This window comes from Camelus ferus, chromosome 21 (assembly GCF_009834535.1).
Source record: "Camelus ferus isolate YT-003-E chromosome 21, BCGSAC_Cfer_1.0, whole genome shotgun sequence".
NCBI classification, from domain to species: domain Eukaryota; kingdom Metazoa; phylum Chordata; class Mammalia; order Artiodactyla; family Camelidae; genus Camelus; species Camelus ferus.
In genome coordinates this window covers 17,811,086-17,828,298 of record NC_045716.1, presented here as the reverse complement: position 1 = coordinate 17,828,298, position 17,213 = coordinate 17,811,086, and the positions used below count along the sequence as shown (strand labels likewise).

Here is a 17,213-nt window from a genome sequence, read left to right as displayed (position 1 = left end):
TCCGTACAGGTAATTACGAGACGTTGAATATACTTCTCGGTGCTGTACCGTAAATCCTGTTGTTCCTACCCGCTAACACCAGCTCCTAATTGATCCCTCGCCTACACGTTCCCCTTGGGTAACTGTAAGTTTGTTCTCTCTCTGTGTGAATCTGTTTCTGTTTTGCACAGAGGTTCACTTGTACTATTGTTTGGATTCCACATGTATGTATTTTTGTCCTTCTGTCTGACTTATTATACTAGGTTCGGTGCTCTCTAGGTCCATCCGTGTTGCTGCAAATGACAAGATCTCATGCTTTTTTATGGCTGAGTAATATTCCACGAGATTGATTTTAATACATTGAAAATCCCTCTCTCTCTTATCTATCTGTTTTTCTATCGATATCTATCGATCGATCTCTCTATCTATCTACTTATCTATATCTCATATTTCCTTAAGCCAATCATCCACGGATTGACACCTGAGATTTTTTCCCCTGTCATGGCTATGGCCCACGGTGCTGCTATGAACGTTGAGGTGTACGTATCTTTCCCAATTAGAGGTTTTGTGTTTTCCGCATACATACTCAGGATGGGGACGGCTGGATCATATGGTAACTCTCCATTGGTGCCTTCATTGTTGTTTTCGTTGTCGTTGAAGTGTAGTTGATTTCTAAGACCGTATTAGTTTCAAGTACACAGCAAAGTGATTCGGTTTAGAATGTATACTGTATTTACAGATTATTTTCCATTATAGGGTATTCCAGGACACTGAAGATCGTTCCCTGTGTTATTCAGCAAGTCCGTGTTGCTTCTCTATTTTGTACACAGTAGCGTGTATCTGTTAACCCCATACTCCTAACTGATCCCTCCACTCTTCCCTTTCCCCATGCGTACCCGTCACTTGGTTATCGATGTCTGCCGAGTGTGTTTCTGTTTTGTACATAGACAAGTGTATATTATGTTTTAGGTTCCACCTGGAAGTGGATATCATATAATGTTTATCTTGCTCTATAACTGCCTTACTTCACACAGTGTGATAGACTCTAGGTCCATTCATGTGGCTGCGAATGACACTATTTCATCCTCCTTTGGGGCTGTGTAATATGCTCTGGTAAGTTTCTACAGCACATCTTCTTAAGTCCACCGTCCACTCATGGGCCCTTGGGTTCATTCTGGGTCTCGGCTATTGCAAATAGTGCTGCTAGGAAGGTCCTGGAGGAGGGGGGCGGTGCATGTAACCTTTCGAAGTAGAGGTTTCATCTTTCCCACGTACGTACCCAGCAGTGGGGTTGCTGGATCATATGGTAGCTCTCCTTTGGTGCCTTCATTGTTGTTGTCGTTCAAGTGTAGTTGATTTCCAGTCCTGTATTAGGTCGGGCGTACAGCACAGTGGTTCGGTTTGTATGTATATTGTATTTTCAGATTAGTTTCCTTCATAGGGTATTCCAGGACATTGCAGATCGTTCCCTGTGTGATTCCGCAAGTCCGTGTTGCTTCTCTATTTTATACACAGTAGCGTGTATCTGTTAATCCCACACTCCTAACTGATCCCTCCAGCCTTCCCTTTCCCCTCGCATAACCGTCAGTTGGTTTTCGATGTCTGTGGAGTGTGTTTCTGTTTTGTCCATAGATTCATGTCTATTATGTTTTAGATTCCACCCGGAAGTGATATTATATAATATTTATCTTTCTCAGTCTGACTTACTTCACGTCCTTTGATGGACTCTAGGTCCATCCATGCGGCCTCAAATGACAATATTCCATCCTTCTTTATGGCTGAGTAATATTCTACGGTATATTTATGCAACGCATCTTTTTAGGTCCATCGTCCACTCATGGGCCCTTGGGTTCATCCCGGGTCTCAGCAATTGCAAATAGTGCTGCTAGGAATGTGGAGGAGGGGTGCGGTGCTTGTATCTGTTCGAAGCGGAGGTTTCATCTTTCCCACATCTATACCCTGCAGTGGGGTTGCTGGATCATATGGTAGCTCTCCTTTGTGGCCTCTTTACTTCTCGACTCCATCCTCACCTGCCACTCTCCCCAACCACATCCCCTAGGCTCCACACCCCGCCACACACACAGACACACAGACACACACACACACACACACACACACACATACAGACACACACACACACACACACACACACTCAGACTTGAGGCTTGACGGATTGAAAGTGTTTCCTGATGAGGTAATCTGTGTCTCTGGGGCTGTAGAATGCCCCACTCAATTCAGACCTCGCCTAGACCCTGTCCCCTACCCTTGTTTCTGTCCTTCCCTTGCCTGCTTCCTACCCTGCTGCCCCAGCCCCAGCCCCCTGGTTAGCCTGACCACCTCAAAGCACAGCCCACCTGTCTCGCCCTCTCACCCACCGCCCCGCTGGGGTCCTCTCCCACCATCGTCCTCGTACCACAGCCCACTCACCCCCCTGCTTGCTATCTGCCCTTCCTCGAAGACTCCAGGCTCGCTCCCCTCTACCCGCCACCAACCCCTAGTTCCCCAGCCCCTCTCTCACACATCCGGTGCAGAAGACTCACTTCCGCCACTCCTGGCCTCCCACGGGCTCCTCAGACCCACTCCTACTCCATGGCCACCCTCTTCCCTACATCGGACCCACCCGCACATCGCACGCAATTGGGGGGCCAAGGGCAATCGCGGGCCCAAGCTTCGGCAGAGCCCCTGCCTGAGTGGCCAACTACTCTCCTAGCCAGTTCCCCGCAAGCCCCACTCCTCTCCTTCGCACCTGCGCTCCACCCAGTGCCCTGGACTCGTCCTGCCACCTCCCAACCCGAGGCTCAAGGCCGGCCCTTCTCTATGGGGTCGTCTGGCTCTGTTCCCTAAGCCTCGTGGTGTGGCCCCCAACCACGGCGACAAACACCTTCACCCCGTACTCTCGCCCACCCACACTCACCCCGAACACACCCACAAGGGCGTTGACGAAAGCGCCTGCGGTGATGGGATGCACCCATATGCCGACAGGGGCTCCCTTCCACAGGGGAACCGGCTTGGTCTAAATCCAGCGACTATACTGCCACCGCCAAACGCTGCAGCTCATCGGCTGTCCACTCTGCCTCTGAAGGAAACAAGCTGTGAACCGCACACCAAACCCTTTGCTGACAGACGCGCCCAAGCCTGGCCTGAGAGGAGACCGAGGTCGGTGATTCACCATGGCCAGAATCCATAGGAGAAGGTGAAGACAGGCTGAAGAGAGGGATGGAGTCCATCCAATAATAGATAGTAACGTGGGAATGGGGAATATTAGAAGTCATAGCCAGGTGAGTGGTGCATGTGTGTGTGTGTGTGTGACTCTGGTGTGTGTGTATGTGTGTGTGTGTGTGCGCGCGCGTGTGCGTGTGTGTGTGTGTGTGTTTGCTGTTAGTGGAGGGGGAGGTATCGTCGGTAACGTTCTTGCCTCTCTGTGACAGGACTGAGAGTACCGGTAATGCAATCCGAATACCATGTTGGCTGGTAGTCCACCCTGCCACGCATCTGTCTCCACACCCTCCCACTTGCATAGCTAAAGTTTCCCGGGCGGCATCCGGTTTCTGCCTGCTTTCTCACCTCCACTGCCCTTTCGACCAACTACAAGCACGTGGCCAGGTTCCTTTTCACACCTCCGCCTCCCGGCAGCCTGTCTGCTCCCCTGCGCGGTTCAAGACCCCCGCGTCCTTGAAGGCCAACGACAGGCCCACGGGCTTCGAGGGCGGCCCAGGAGCTGGCACGCAGCAGGTAAGCCATCGGGACTGGTCGCTGGCTTGAAAGGAGACGTAAGGGACGGCCAGTCCCGGCAAGTGGCCCAACTTGGAGACGGAGGGCCCTCTCCCGCGCCTTCCGCTTTCCGTCGACGCGGCCACCAGTGATGCCGCCAACCACCACCACCGCCGCCGCCGCCACAACCTGCAGCGCCATCGCCAGCACCCTGTCCACCACGGCCACCAGCACCGTCACCAGCAGCACCAGCAGCACCACCAGCACAAGCAGCAGCACCACCGCCTGAGCTGGGAAGAGAGGGTGGCTTGTCAGCCGCGAGGATTGTGGTGGCGGAAGCAGTGCCGCTTGAGAGTCCAAGCACGCTCGTGGCCACGGCTGCGCCGGCCAGTCGTGTTTGGGGCTGGGGCAAGCGTCGGAGCAGGAGTCGTCGCCGAAGGCCTCGAGTGGGTGGGCGCGCGAGGCCGAAAGTTTTGGCGGGGCACGAGGGTGGAGGTTGCACGCCAGGGCCTGGGGCTGCAGGTGGAGGGTACCGGGTGGCTCTTGTCGGGGCGCTGAGGTCACGGGGCGGGGGAGAAGGAGCGGACGAGTTGGCTTGGTGCGTGGGCTAAAAGGGGGGTGGTGGTGGGGTGGGGGCGGAGTGTTTGTGGACGCGCTGGGGAGGTTGGTAGGCGGAGAGGAAGAAGAAATGCTTCCCTGACCGGGAATCGAACCCGGGCCGCGGCGGTGAGAGCGCCGAATCCTAACCACTAGACCACCAGGGAGCGTCGGGCTCCGCGTCTGGCCTGCCTCTGCTCGACCCAGCCACTGGGCGCTGCCTTGGCGCCAAGGCCCGGCCTTTCCACGTCCAGCCGCCCTCCGCCCCTGGCAAGCCACGTGCCCTAGCGTTCTTCCTGCTTGCTGGCACCCTCAAAACACTGCGCGCCTCCTTCCCGCACACGCGCGAGAAGCCGCAGGCCACCTAGCTCCCTCTTTTCTGCGCCCAGCTCCCGGCTCTCCCTCACGGGCCCCGGGCGGGAGGGCCGGCCGTGGAGCTCGGCAAAAGATGGGCCCGCTGCGTTGGCCGGGAATCGAACCCGGGTCAACTGCTTGGAAGGCAGCCATGTTCAACACTATATCACCATCCCTGCACAGACCGGGCAGCCCCAACACGCCGGCCCCGAGCTCACCGTATCGCAGTCTCGCCGCGGATGACGCTGTCCTTGCGATGGCCGGGCGCAGCACTGAAGGGACGCCCCATCCGCCAGCAGCTCTGCGCTGCGTCAGGCGCGACAGTCAGCCGACCTGGACTCCTAGGCCTCTTCATCCCTATCCAGCTGCCCTCAGCCCCGGCACGACCGATCTGGGGTGGGGTCTGGGGGGGCGCGCTGTCGCTGCCTTGCTGCTGCCGGGCTCTCGGCTGCACGCCCCTCTTCAGAGTTCAGGGCGAGTTGCTTTTGCTTGTGCTTGTTGTGATGCTGGTGCTGCTGGTGACGGTGCTGGTGGCCATGGTGGATAGATTCCTGGTGATGGCGCTGCAGGTTGTGGCGGCGGCGGCCGTGGTGGTGGTTGGCGGCATCACTGGTGGCCGCGTCGACGGAAAGCGGAAGGCGCGGGAGAGGGCCCTCCGTCTCCAAGTTGGGCCACTTGCCGGGACTGGCCGTCCCTTACGTCTCCTTTCAAGCCAGCGACCAGTCCCGATGGCTTACCTGCTGCGTGCCAGCTCCTGGGCCGCCCTCGAAGCCCGTGGGCCTGTCGTTGGCCTTCAAGGACGCGGGGGTCTTGAACCGCGCAGGGGAGCAGACAGGCTGCCGGGAGGCGGAGGTGTGAAAAGGAACCTGGCCACGTGCTTGTAGTTGGTCGAAAGGGCAGTGGAGGTGAGAAAGCAGGCAGAAACCGGATGCCGCCCGGGAAACTTTAGCTATGCAAGTGGGAGGGTGTGGAGACAGATGCGTGGCAGGGTGGACTACCAGCCAACATGGTATTCGGATTGCATTACCGGTACTCTCAGTCCTGTCACAGAGAGGCAAGAACGTTACCGACGATACCTCCCCCTCCACTAACAGCAAACACACACACACACACACACGCACACGCGCGCGCACACACACACACACATACACACACACCAGAGTCACACACACACACACACATGCACCACTCACCTGGCTATGACTTCTAATATTCCCCATTCCCACGTTACTATCTATTATTGGATGGACTCCATCCCTCTCTTCAGCCTGTCTTCACCTTCTCCTATGGATTCTGGCCATGGTGAATCACCGACCTCGGTCTCCTCTCAGGCCAGGCTTGGGCGCGTCTGTCAGCAAAGGGTTTGGTGTGCGGTTCACAGCTTGTTTCCTTCAGAGGCAGAGTGGACAGCCGATGAGCTGCAGCGTTTGGCGGTGGCAGTATAGTCGCTGGATTTAGACCAAGCCGGTTCCCCTGTGGAAGGGAGCCCCTGTCGGCATATGGGTGCATCCCATCACCGCAGGCGCTTTCGTCAACGCCCTTGTGGGTGTGTTCGGGGTGAGTGTGGGTGGGCGAGAGTACGGGGTGAAGGTGTTTGTCGCCGTGGTTGGGGGCCACACCACGAGGCTTAGGGAACAGAGCCAGACGACCCCATAGAGAAGGGCCGGCCTTGAGCCTCGGGTTGGGAGGTGGCAGGACGAGTCCAGGGCACTGGGTGGAGCGCAGGTGCGAAGGAGAGGAGTGGGGCTTGCGGGGAACTGGCTAGGAGAGTAGTTGGCCACTCAGGCAGGGGCTCTGCCGAAGCTTGGGCCCGCGATTGCCCTTGGCCCCCCAATTGCGTGCGATGTGCGGGTGGGTCCGATGTAGGGAAGAGGGTGGCCATGGAGTAGGAGTGGGTCTGAGGAGCCCGTGGGAGGCCAGGAGTGGCGGAAGTGAGTCTTCTGCACCGGATGTGTGAGAGAGGGGCTGGGGAACTAGGGGTTGGTGGCGGGTAGAGGGGAGCGAGCCTGGAGTCTTCGAGGAAGGGCAGATAGCAAGCAGGGGGGTGAGTGGGCTGTGGTACGAGGACGATGGTGGGAGAGGACCCCAGCGGGGCGGTGGGTGAGAGGGCGAGACAGGTGGGCTGTGCTTTGAGGTGGTCAGGCTAACCAGGGGGCTGGGGCTGGGGCAGCAGGGTAGGAAGCAGGCAAGGGAAGGACAGAAACAAGGGTAGGGGACAGGGTCTAGGCGAGGTCTGAATTGAGTGGGGCATTCTACAGCCCCAGAGACACAGATTACCTCATCAGGAAACACTTTCAATCCGTCAAGCCTCAAGTCTGAGTGTGTGTGTGTGTGTGTGTGTGTGTGTGTGTGTGTGTGTGTGTGTGTGTCTGTGTGTCTGTGTGTGTGGCGGGGTGTGGAGCCTAGGGGATGTGGTTGGGGAGAGTGGCAGGTGAGGATGGAGTCGAGAAGTAAAGAGGCCACAAAGGAGAGCTACCATATGATCCAGCAACCCCACTGCAGGGTATAGATGTGGGAAAGATGAAACCTCCGCTTCGAACAGATACAAGCACCGCACCCCTCCTCCACATTCCTAGCAGCACTATTTGCAATTGCTGAGACCCGGGATGAACCCAAGGGCCCATGAGTGGACGATGGACCTAAAAAGATGCGTTGCATAAATATACCGTAGAATATTACTCAGCCATAAAGAAGGATGGAATATTGTCATTTGAGGCCGCATGGATGGACCTAGAGTCCATCAAAGGACGTGAAGTAAGTCAGACTGAGAAAGATAAATATTATATAATATCACTTCCGGGTGGAATCTAAAACATAATAGACATGAATCTATGGACAAAACAGAAACACACTCCACAGACATCGAAAACCAACTGACGGTTATGCGAGGGGAAAGGGAAGGCTGGAGGGATCAGTTAGGAGTGTGGGATTAACAGATACACGCTACTGTGTATAAAATAGAGAAGCAACACGGACTTGCGGAATCACACAGGGAACGATCTGCAATGTCCTGGAATACCCTATGAAGGAAACTAATCTGAAAATACAATATACATACAAACCGAACCACTGTGCTGTACACCCGACCTAATACAGGACTGGAAATCAACTACACTTCAACGACAACAACAATGAAGGCACCAAAGGAGAGCTACCATATGATCCAGCAACCCCACTGCTGGGTACGTACGTGGGAAAGATGAAACCTCTACTTCGAAAGGTTACATGCACCGCCCCCCTCCTCCAGGACCTTCCTAGCAGCACTATTTGCAATAGCCGAGACCCAGAATGAACCCAAGGGCCCATGAGTGGACGGTGGACTTAAGAAGATGTGCTGTAGAAACTTACCAGAGCATATTACACAGCCCCAAAGGAGGATGAAATAGTGTCATTCGCAGCCACATGAATGGACCTAGAGTCTATCACACTGTGTGAAGTAAGGCAGTTATAGAGCAAGATAAACATTATATGATATCCACTTCCAGGTGGAACCTAAAACATAATATACACTTGTCTATGTACAAAACAGAAACACACTCGGCAGACATCGATAACCAAGTGACGGGTACGCATGGGGAAAGGGAAGAGTGGAGGGATCAGTTAGGAGTATGGGGTTAACAGATACACGCTACTGTGTACAAAATAGAGAAGCAACACGGACTTGCTGAATAACACAGGGAACGATCTTCAGTGTCCTGGAATACCCTATAATGGAAAATAATCTGTAAATACAGTATACATTCTAAACCGAATCACTTTGCTGTGTACTTGAAACTAATACGGTCTTAGAAATCAACTACACTTCAACGACAACGAAAACAACAATGAAGGCACCAATGGAGAGTTACCATATGATCCAGCCGTCCCCATCCTGAGTATGTATGCGGAAAACACAAAACCTCTAATTGGGAAAGATACGTACACCTCAACGTTCATAGCAGCACCGTGGGCCATAGCCATGACAGGGGAAAAAATCTCAGGTGTCAATCCGTGGATGATTGGCTTAAGGAAATATGAGATATAGATAAGTAGATAGATAGAGAGATCGATCGATAGATATCGATAGAAAAACAGATAGATAAGAGAGAGAGGGATTTTCAATGTATTAAAATCAATCTCGTGGAATATTACTCAGCCATAAAAAAGCATGAGATCTTGTCATTTGCAGCAACACGGATGGACCTAGAGAGCACCGAACCTAGTATAATAAGTCAGACAGAAGGACAAAAATACATACATGTGGAATCCAAACAATAGTACAAGTGAACCTCTGTGCAAAACAGAAACAGATTCACACAGAGAGAGAACAAACTTACAGTTACCCAAGGGGAACGTGTAGGCGAGGGATCAATTAGGAGCTGGTGTTAGCGGGTAGGAACAACAGGATTTACGGTACAGCACCGAGAAGTATATTCAACGTCTCGTAATTACCTGTAACGGAAAGTAACGATCTATATGCGTATACATACACATGTATAGAAAAGATAATCAGTTTACTGTACCCCTGAAAATAACACAATACTGTAAATCAACTATACGTCTATTAAAATGAAAATTCAAAAAAAAATAAAAATTAAACAAAGAGGCCAAACGGACACACGCAAGGGCAGAACCGTTGACAAAGTAGGATTTGATGGTGCTGGGGGGTGGTGTCGCTAGGTGGGGTGCCAGTGGTGGGAGGAGGGCTTCAGGGGAGGGGGTGGTGTTTGTTGTTGGGGTGTTGGTGGTGATGGTGGTTTTAGTGGTGGGGGAGCGGGCGGGTGTTCGAAAAATATTTCGGCTGAGGGACGTAAAGTGAACATAGAGTGCACTCTGCCCTGATATTGTGGAATTCCTCTTTGGAATTCCTCATGCAGGATAACGCTTTGGGGACACTCCTGGGGAGTGCAATGTAGCCCTCCCAGGGGCGGCAGCTTTTCGGTTCCTGGTTGAGCAAACACTGTGTAACTTTCCGAGTGTGGGGAGAGTGAGGCAGAGAGCGGGGAAGCGCGGTGAAACGTGAAGAGGTGGGGCGAGCGGGTGCCAGTGTAGGGTATTCCTTCCAGTGCACCGTGTGACCCCAGCGGGATCAGGGTAAGAAAGAGAAAAGGGACAAGGAAGGTGTGTGGGCGCGAGAGTGGCTGAGCCCGCAAGGCGTCAGGTCACGGAGGCTTGGCTCTCGGGGTTGGGGTTTTCGTCCCACGGAGGGTAGGGGGCGCCGGCGTGGGCAGGACAGGAGAGGGAAGGTGTGGCGGTGGGCTGCGGGTGGGAGCATGCTGTGGTAGGACAGGTGCCTTGAGCGTGGGAGAGGGGAAGCCTAGCTCCGCTGTGGGCTGCGGGACCAAAAGGGGACTGGGTCGCTGCATGGGCCGGGAATCGAACCCGGGCCTCCCGCGTGGCAGGCGAGAATTCTACCACTGAACCACCCATGCACCGATGGCCGCCGCCGCCCGACGCCGCCCCAGCGGCGCTCGCCGCCAACCGCCAGACACTGGTGGTTCGCTGCTCGCCCATGGACATCCGCTCCATGTGAGCAGGAGGCGGTGAGTGACCTGAAGAAGAGGCTCCGGGGGAACGGGGAGGACCCCCAGGGCGAGGCGCGGTCGGAGGGAAGGAGGGACGCAGGGACGGAGGCGGACTCGGCCCAACCTGCGCTTCCGAATCTGCCGTCCAGGGCCGCCGACAGACTGTCAGTGTCGCCGGAGGAAGCCAGGAACCGGACCCAGCCTGGCCTGCGCCCGAATTCCAGTCAGGGCAGGCGACGCGTGGCAGGTGCGGCTGAGCTCCGACGCTCCTCACAGCGACCGCCGGCCCTGGCCCAAAGTCCCTCTGGCGCCTGGCTTTCTCGCTCGTGCCGGGCGTTGGCGGGCAGCAGGCTGGAGAGGGGATGCGAGCTCGGGCTGTGAGGAGACAGCGAGTGTGGGACATGGGCGCCTGGGAGCGGCGCCGCCGCCGCCGCCGCCGCCGCCGCCGCCGCGCCAATGACCAGCGCTGTCTGAGCCTGGCTTCTGCGCTCCTGCCGGCCGCTCTCCCGAAGGGTCCCGCTCCGGTGCGTTGGTCGTGAGGAGGAGCACTTTGGCAGAGTGGCTGCTGGCTCGTGGGCAGCCGTCTGAGGGAGCGCGCCGGGGTGTGGCTGGGTCCGGCCGGGGCAGCGGCTTCTCGCGTGTACATGCGCTGTGGCGCCAAGGTGGGTGAAAGAAGTGCCGCGAAGGCCTGCACTGCGAAGGCGAGGAGGGCGTGTGTCCTGAACGGCAGTTTCCAGAGGGTTCCCCCTGGGCTGTTTCCGTGAGGCCGGCGCACAGGACTGGGCAGGAAGAGCAGCTGTGGCTGAGGAGGTCCTGCGTGTGAGAGGCGTCGTGTGGGTGTCGCGTCGAGGGGGCCGGAGTCTGGGGAGCTGGCAAGAGTGCGAGGCAGGAACGGAGTGTGAGGCGGTAGGGTGTTGTCCAGGCCCGGGACGGGCCGGGTGCAGCATTTGTTGGGCGGGCCAAAAAAGGCTGGCTTGTCAGGAGTGGGATTCGAACCCACGCCTCCAGGGGAGACTGCGACCTGAACGCAGCGCCTTAGACCGCTCGGCCATCCTGACGGCGGGCCTGGGCGCGTCGCCGCTCGGCTGGCTGGGACCCGACGCGACGCGGACACCGATGCCCTTGGCCCGACGCGGTGCTCTGCGCCAGGGGGCGGCCGTCCGGCTGCGCGACGGACCGGGCGCGCGCCGGCCAACGGGGCAGCGAGGCCAGCCGTCGCGCCCGGCTCCGCCGCCGCCGCCCCCTCGCCCACCCCTGGCCCGGGACCCAGCCGTGTGCCGCGTCCGGCCAGCTTCTGCCGCCGGCCGCGCCCACCCCTCCGCCTCTTCTCCCGGGACGTGGCACGGCGAGCGCCCACCTCCTCCTCACAGCCTTGCTTGAGCTCTCCGGCCCCCTCGGGCCCCCCTCCTCACGGCGCGATCCTGGCGTCGGGGGCTATAGGCAGCGCGCACTGGGAGTTTCCAGCGCCACGCGGATCCGTGTCCCTGGCGGGGTCCCGGGCTGCCTCCTTGCATGACGCGTTTGGTGTGGTGTCGGGTCAGGTCGGGTCGGGTCGGGCACGTGGCGGGCGCCCGTGGTGGGCAGAGGGCCGAGGGCAGGGGGTAGGCGTCTGCAGGCAGCCGGAGAGCAGTCGGGCGCCCGTGTGGCCGCCGCCGTCCTCGTTAGTATAGTGGTGAGTATCCCCGCCTGTCACGCGGGAGACCGGGGTTCGATTCCCCGACGGGGAGGCCACACGCCCCTTTTTGGTGGCTGGCGCCGCTCTCTGTCCAGCCGCCTGGCCCCAACGGCCCTTCTTCTCGTCCCTCCGCCCTCCAGCGGGGCCTGCCCACCCTCGACCGCCTCCAGCCCTCCACCCCTGCAACCCCTTGCCCGTCCTCCTCGCCGGGCGCTCGGGCGCCACGGCCGAGCGAGGGCCTCCTCTCGACCCCACAAGCGCCCGGCGACATTGCGGCCCGCCCACAGTGGCTGCCGCAGTGGGCTCCTTGCGACGCGACGCACACCTGCACAGCTTCACGGCTGCCGGGACGGGTGTGGGGCGGATGAGTCCCGTCCCCTTTCGGTGCCGGGGAGTGGCCTCGCCCAACAGCCGTTGGAGAAGGGCTTTGGCGAGCGGGGAACCAGAGGTGGCGTGCCCGCGGAGGGGGGCGGGCCGCGGCGTGCAGCCGAGGGCCCGGCAGCAGCAAGGCAGCGACAGCGCGCCCCCACCCCGCCCCCCGCCCCAGAAGCGTTCGGGCCGGGGGCGAGGGCAGCTGCGTAGGGCTGGAGCGGTTGAGGCGCCCGGGGCGGCCGACGGTGGCGCCTGACGCAGCGCAGAGCTGCTGGCGGACGGGGCGTCGGGGCCGGGCTGCGCCCGGCCGCCGCAGGGGCAGCGGCGGCGGCGGCGAGACCGCGCTCCGGCGAGCCCGGGGCCGGCGTGTCGGGGCGGCCCGGGCTGTGCAGCGTTGGTGGTATAGTGGTGAGCATAGCTGCCTTCCAAGCAGTTGACCCGGGTTCGATTCCCGGCCAACGCAGCGGGCCCATCTTTTGCCGAGCTCCACGGCCGGCCCTCCCGCCCGGGGCCCGTGAGGGAGAGCCGGGAGCTGGGCGCAGAAAAGAGGGAGCTAGGTGGCCTGCGGCTTCTCGCGCGTGTGCGGGAAGGAGGCGCGCAGTGTTTTGAGGGTGCCAGCAAGCAGGAAGAACGCTAGGGCACGTGGCTTGCCAGGGGCGGAGGGCGGCTGGACGTGGAAAGGCCGGGCCTTGGCGCCAAGGCAGCGCCCAGTGGCTGGGTCGAGCAGAGGCAGGCCAGACGCGGAGCCCGACGCTCCCTGGTGGTCTAGTGGTTAGGATTCGGCGCTCTCACCGCCGCGGCCCGGGTTCGATTCCCGGTCAGGGAAGCATTTCTTCTTCCTCTCCACCTACCAACCTCCCCCAGCGCGTCCACAAACACTCCGCCCCCACCCCACCACCACCCCCCTTTTAGCCCACGCGCCAAGTCAACTCGTCCGCTCCTTCTCCCCCGCCCCGTGACCTCAGCGCCCCGACAAGAGCCACCCGGTACCCTCCACCTGCAGCCCCAGGCCCTGGCGTGCAACCTCCACCCTCGTGCCCCGCCAAAACTTTCGGCCTCGCGCGCCCACCCACTCGAGGCCTTCGGCGACGACTCCTGCTCCGACGCTTGCCCCAGCCCCAAACACGACTGGCCGGCGCAGCCGTGGCCACGAGCGTGCTTGGACTCTCAAGCGGCACTGCTTCCGCCACCACAATCCTCGCGGCTGACAAGCCACCCTCTCTTCCCAGCTCAGGCGGTGGTGCTGTTGCTTGTGCTGGTGGTTCTGGTGGGCATGGTTTTTAGGGTGCAGCTGATCGTTTTTCACTGTTGATGTGGTAGTGGTGGTATTACAGTTTCTTTTGTTACCTCTGGTTCTTTTCAGTTGGTATTACAGTGTTATTGCTTGTTTGTATGTTGATGGTACGTTTGGTGTCTTAGGTTGGGTTATTGCTTTTTTTTTTTTAGTGTTCGTGGCTTTTTAATTTAATTTAATTTAATTTAATTTAATACTGCTGGTATTTTAAGAGGTTTTTTTTTTAATGGTGGTGTTTTTGTTTGTCGGTGTTCGTTCGTTTTTTTCCAGCAGTGGCATGATTAGGGATGCTGGGCAGAGGCTTTTACATGATGTAAGCATGCTTCTTTGGGAAATTGTAGTCAGTTGTTTAACTGCAGCTTTTAGCATCGACTCTGGTACTTTGCAGCTTACTTTCCTGCTCTAACACTTCTTAATTATTGATATATATTTAATATTATTTAGAAATATTTTTCTATTGCTATATTATGTTGGAAGTAATAACAAATCTGACATATCCATGTAATGTACTTTCTTTTTATTGACATGCAGGCTAATGAGCAGGGAGAGCAGCTTAGAATAGAAAGTACTTTTAACACTAGAATGGGCACAAAATCAGTGGAACAGAATAGAGAGCCCAGATTTAGACTCATATAAATATAGTCCACTGATCTTTTACAAAGAAAGAAAGGAAATGCAATAGAGGAAACATTATCTCTTCAACAAATAATTCTGGAACAACTGGCTATCCATATGCAAAGAAAATGAAAAAGAATGTAGACTGGAAGCTTACACCCTTCATGTAAATTAACTCTGTGAATGAAAAATGTTGCCTGCCATATCAGCAAAATATGCTGAAGCCATCAAGCTATCAGCCACTACCACTGCCCGGATGCCTGCTGCCAAGTCCTCAATCACTGCAGCCACCCTCAACGGTACAACCTGATGAGACTCAGATTGTAAAGAACAGGATACTGGCCCTAGATAGCAAAGGTGTATATTAATTGAATGATTTCATGAGCCCAGACTCTTGCATCTTCCCTACATAGAAAAGCACTGAATTTATTAACTTTAGCTATCTGATTTTCTTTATGTAACAGTAATCTTTTGATGTTCCAACTGCTTGATTTTTGTTGCAGAAACTCCTTTACATCCATGCTCTCTCTTTAGAGCAGTTCTTCAGAGCTATCTGAGAGGCTGCCTCCTGGGCTTGAAGTCCTGACAAAGTCTGCCAAAGAAAACATAATTCTCAACTTCTAGGTTGTGCATTTATTTTAGTTAATAACTTGAAACAGGTCATAGACTTAAATGTGTGAATGAAAAGTCCTGCAAGTTGTACCAGTAAACAACGAATGCTGAAGCCATGTAGTCATCAGTGGCTGCTGCCATTCCCCATTGAAGACAAGCCTGTAGCCCAGCCTCTGCAGCCACTCACAATGGTGCACTCTGAGAGGACTCAGAACAAGAAAGGACAGGATAGCTGGCCCTAGATAGCTAGGTGCTTGTCAAAGGAAAGAATTCAATAAGCCCAAATATTTGCTTCCTCCCATACATAGAAAAGTGCTAAATTCTTTAACTTGAGATGTCTGGTTTTCTTTAGTTAACAAGTGATCTTTTAATGTTCCAATTACCTGGTCTTTGTTGAAAAACTCCTGTGTATCCTAGCTCCTCCCCTACCTCTTCAGAGTAGTCCCTCAGAGCAGTCTGGGAGGCTGTCATCCCAGGCTCAAAGGGGTTTGAGGCCTCAGAAATGTCCGCTGAATAAAACATAACTCTCAATTTTTAGGTTGAGCACTTATTTCAGTCAACAAATGTAAAATGCAAAAGTATAAAACCCCTGGAAGATAACAAAAGAGAAAAATCTAGATGACCTGGGGTATGACAATGACTTTTTAGATACAATATCTGTTCCTAAACTCAGGTCCAGCTGCTCCCCACCTGAAAATCAATACTCAAGAAAGAGGCAAATATTGGTAGAAAGGAAAGTTGCTTTTAATCAGAATGCTGATCATCTGGGGATTTGGAGGGAGTGTCCCCCCAAAGCCATCTCCAAATATTCTGCTTGGCCATGAAAGTTTTTAAACAGAAAAAGGGAAGTAATTTCAGTTAATCATTGAGATGAGGGTAAGTCATCGCCACCTCCTGCTGTAAGCAGGCTTGTGCAGGCTTGTTGAGTTCTTGTAATCTTAGTTGCTATCTTGTTCACACAATTTATTCACACAGTTTGTTCATGAGATTACTTAAGGGGATGCTAGGGAAAAGACCTGGTCATCAGTTAATTACTTATTCTCCATTTCTACTTCCTTGATCTATGGAAAGAACAGATTAGGCAAGGTATTGTGTGATCAAAAGATTTGAAAGGTGGATTTTCTGGTCAAGATAATGGAATGGTAGGATCATGAGCTCACCTCTCATGACTACAGTGAAACCACAACTGAATGCTAAACAACCATCAAAAAAAAAAAAAAAAAAAAAAAAGACTGGAACCTAGCAAGAAAGATCTTCTGCAACTGGAAACATAAAGAGGAAACCACAGCAGGATGGTAGGAAGGGTGTGCTTGCGATACAATTGGGCCCCATACCCTCCAGGTGATCGACCCACAAGCTGAAGAATAGTTAAGTTTCAGAGGCCCTCCCACAGGAATGAGAGCTCTAAGCCCCACATCGGGCTCCCCAGCCCAGGTTCTGCTATCAGGAAGAGAAGGAAACCCCAGGACATCTGGATTTGAAGGCCAGCGGAGCTTGGCTTTGGGAACCCCAAGGGACTGGGGGAAAAAGAGACTCCATTCGCTTGGGAAGTGTACATGGAAACTCACGTGCACCAGGTCCAAGGGCAGAGGCAGTGATTTCATAGAAACTTCGGCCAGGCCTGCTTGCTGGACTTAGAGGATCTCCTGGGGACATGGAGGATGGCTGTGGCTCAACCAGGAGACAGAAAAGTTGGTGGCAGACATCCCAGGAGTGTTCATCTACAAAAGCTTTCCTTGAGGCTGACTTCTTGATTGGATAATTAGCGCCAAGACCTAGCCCCACCCAACAGCCTGTAGGGAAGCCTCAAGCCAAAAAACATACAGGGTGGGAACACAGGCCCACCCATCAACAGACTTCCCAAGCCACAAAGGCCTCTAGACAAGGCCCTACCCACCAGAGTTACAGGACCAAGTTTCACCCCCAGTGGGCGGACACTGGCTCCTCTTGCCAGGAAACCTGCAAAAGCCTCTAGTTCAGCCTCATCTACCAGGGGCAGATACCAGAAATAAGAAAACAACAATCCCAAAGCCTGTGGAAGGAATCCACAAACACATAGAAAGATAGAGGATATGAGGCAGCAAAGGAATATCTCCCAGGCCAAGGCACAAGATAAAATCCCAGAAGAAATAAGTGATGAGGAGACAGGCAATTTATCTGAGAGAGTTTAAAGTAATCATGGTGAAGATGTTTAGAAAACTCAAGAGGAGTATACATGCACAGAGCAAAGTTTTTAGCAAAGAGTTGGAAAATACAAAGAATACCCAGAGTTGAAGAATAAAATCACTAAAATGAATAACACACTAGAAGGAACCAGAATAGACTAAATGAGGCAGAAGAATGGATCACTGAGCTAGAAGACAGATTAGTGGTAATCACTACTACAGAACAGAAAAAAGAAAAAAGAATGAAAAGAAATGAGGATAGTTTAAGAGAACTCTGGGACAACATGAAACACACTAATATTCGCATTATAGGAGCCCCAGAGAGAGAAGAGAGA

General features: G+C 54.9%; 2 protein-coding genes and 6 non-coding genes across 8 annotated transcripts in view; 3 read left to right on the top strand and 5 right to left on the bottom strand.

Moving 5' to 3' along the window:
* The window catches only part of LOC102507030 (proteasome subunit alpha type-1-like), a 3,651-nt gene extending 1,044 nt beyond the window's left edge, over positions 1-2,607 (bottom strand). The window contains 1 exon segment of the mRNA XM_032464757.1: positions 2,600-2,607. Within this exon segment, the coding sequence (XP_032320648.1) occupies positions 2,600-2,607 (8 nt within the window).
* A 1,775-nt stretch (positions 2,608-4,382) lies between these two features.
* TRNAE-CUC lies at positions 4,383-4,454 on the bottom strand. Its single transcript has one exon. It is a non-coding gene; the product is annotated as a tRNA-Glu (tRNA).
* Positions 4,455-5,290: 836 nt separating this feature from the next.
* LOC116658818 lies at positions 5,291-8,601 on the bottom strand. Its single transcript, XM_032464756.1, has 3 exons — positions 8,560-8,601; positions 5,957-6,402; positions 5,291-5,682 (listed from the first exon to the last, which is right to left on the bottom strand). Exons 1-3 carry the CDS (start codon positions 8,599-8,601, stop codon positions 5,349-5,351), a joined length of 822 nt encoding a protein of 273 aa, XP_032320647.1. The 3' UTR covers positions 5,291-5,348.
* A 1,380-nt stretch (positions 8,602-9,981) lies between these two features.
* On the bottom strand, positions 9,982-10,052 carry TRNAG-GCC. The gene has a single exon. It is a non-coding gene; the product is annotated as a tRNA-Gly (tRNA).
* Positions 10,053-11,120: 1,068 nt separating this feature from the next.
* Positions 11,121-11,203, bottom strand: TRNAL-CAG. Its single transcript has one exon. It is a non-coding gene; the product is annotated as a tRNA-Leu (tRNA).
* Positions 11,204-11,800: 597 nt separating this feature from the next.
* TRNAD-GUC lies at positions 11,801-11,872 on the top strand. The gene has a single exon. It is a non-coding gene; the product is annotated as a tRNA-Asp (tRNA).
* Positions 11,873-12,583: 711 nt separating this feature from the next.
* On the top strand, positions 12,584-12,655 carry TRNAG-UCC. The gene has a single exon. It is a non-coding gene; the product is annotated as a tRNA-Gly (tRNA).
* A 291-nt stretch (positions 12,656-12,946) lies between these two features.
* TRNAE-CUC lies at positions 12,947-13,018 on the top strand. The gene has a single exon. It is a non-coding gene; the product is annotated as a tRNA-Glu (tRNA).
* The last annotated feature ends 4,195 nt before the right edge of the window (positions 13,019-17,213 follow it).

Bases quoted from the DNA above. Each gene is read 5' to 3' on its own strand.
- LOC116658818 (XM_032464756.1), bottom strand. From the start codon at position 8,601: ATGGCTATGGCCCACGGTGCTGCTATGAACGTTGAGGTGTAC. The intron at 6,403-8,559 runs GTATCTTTCCCA...CTACTCTCCTAG, and splicing joins CTATGAACGTTGAGGTGTAC to CCAGTTCCCCGCAAGCCCCA. The intron at 5,683-5,956 runs GTCGGTGATTCA...TCTCTGTGACAG, and splicing joins TGGCCTGAGAGGAGACCGAG to GACTGAGAGTACCGGTAATG.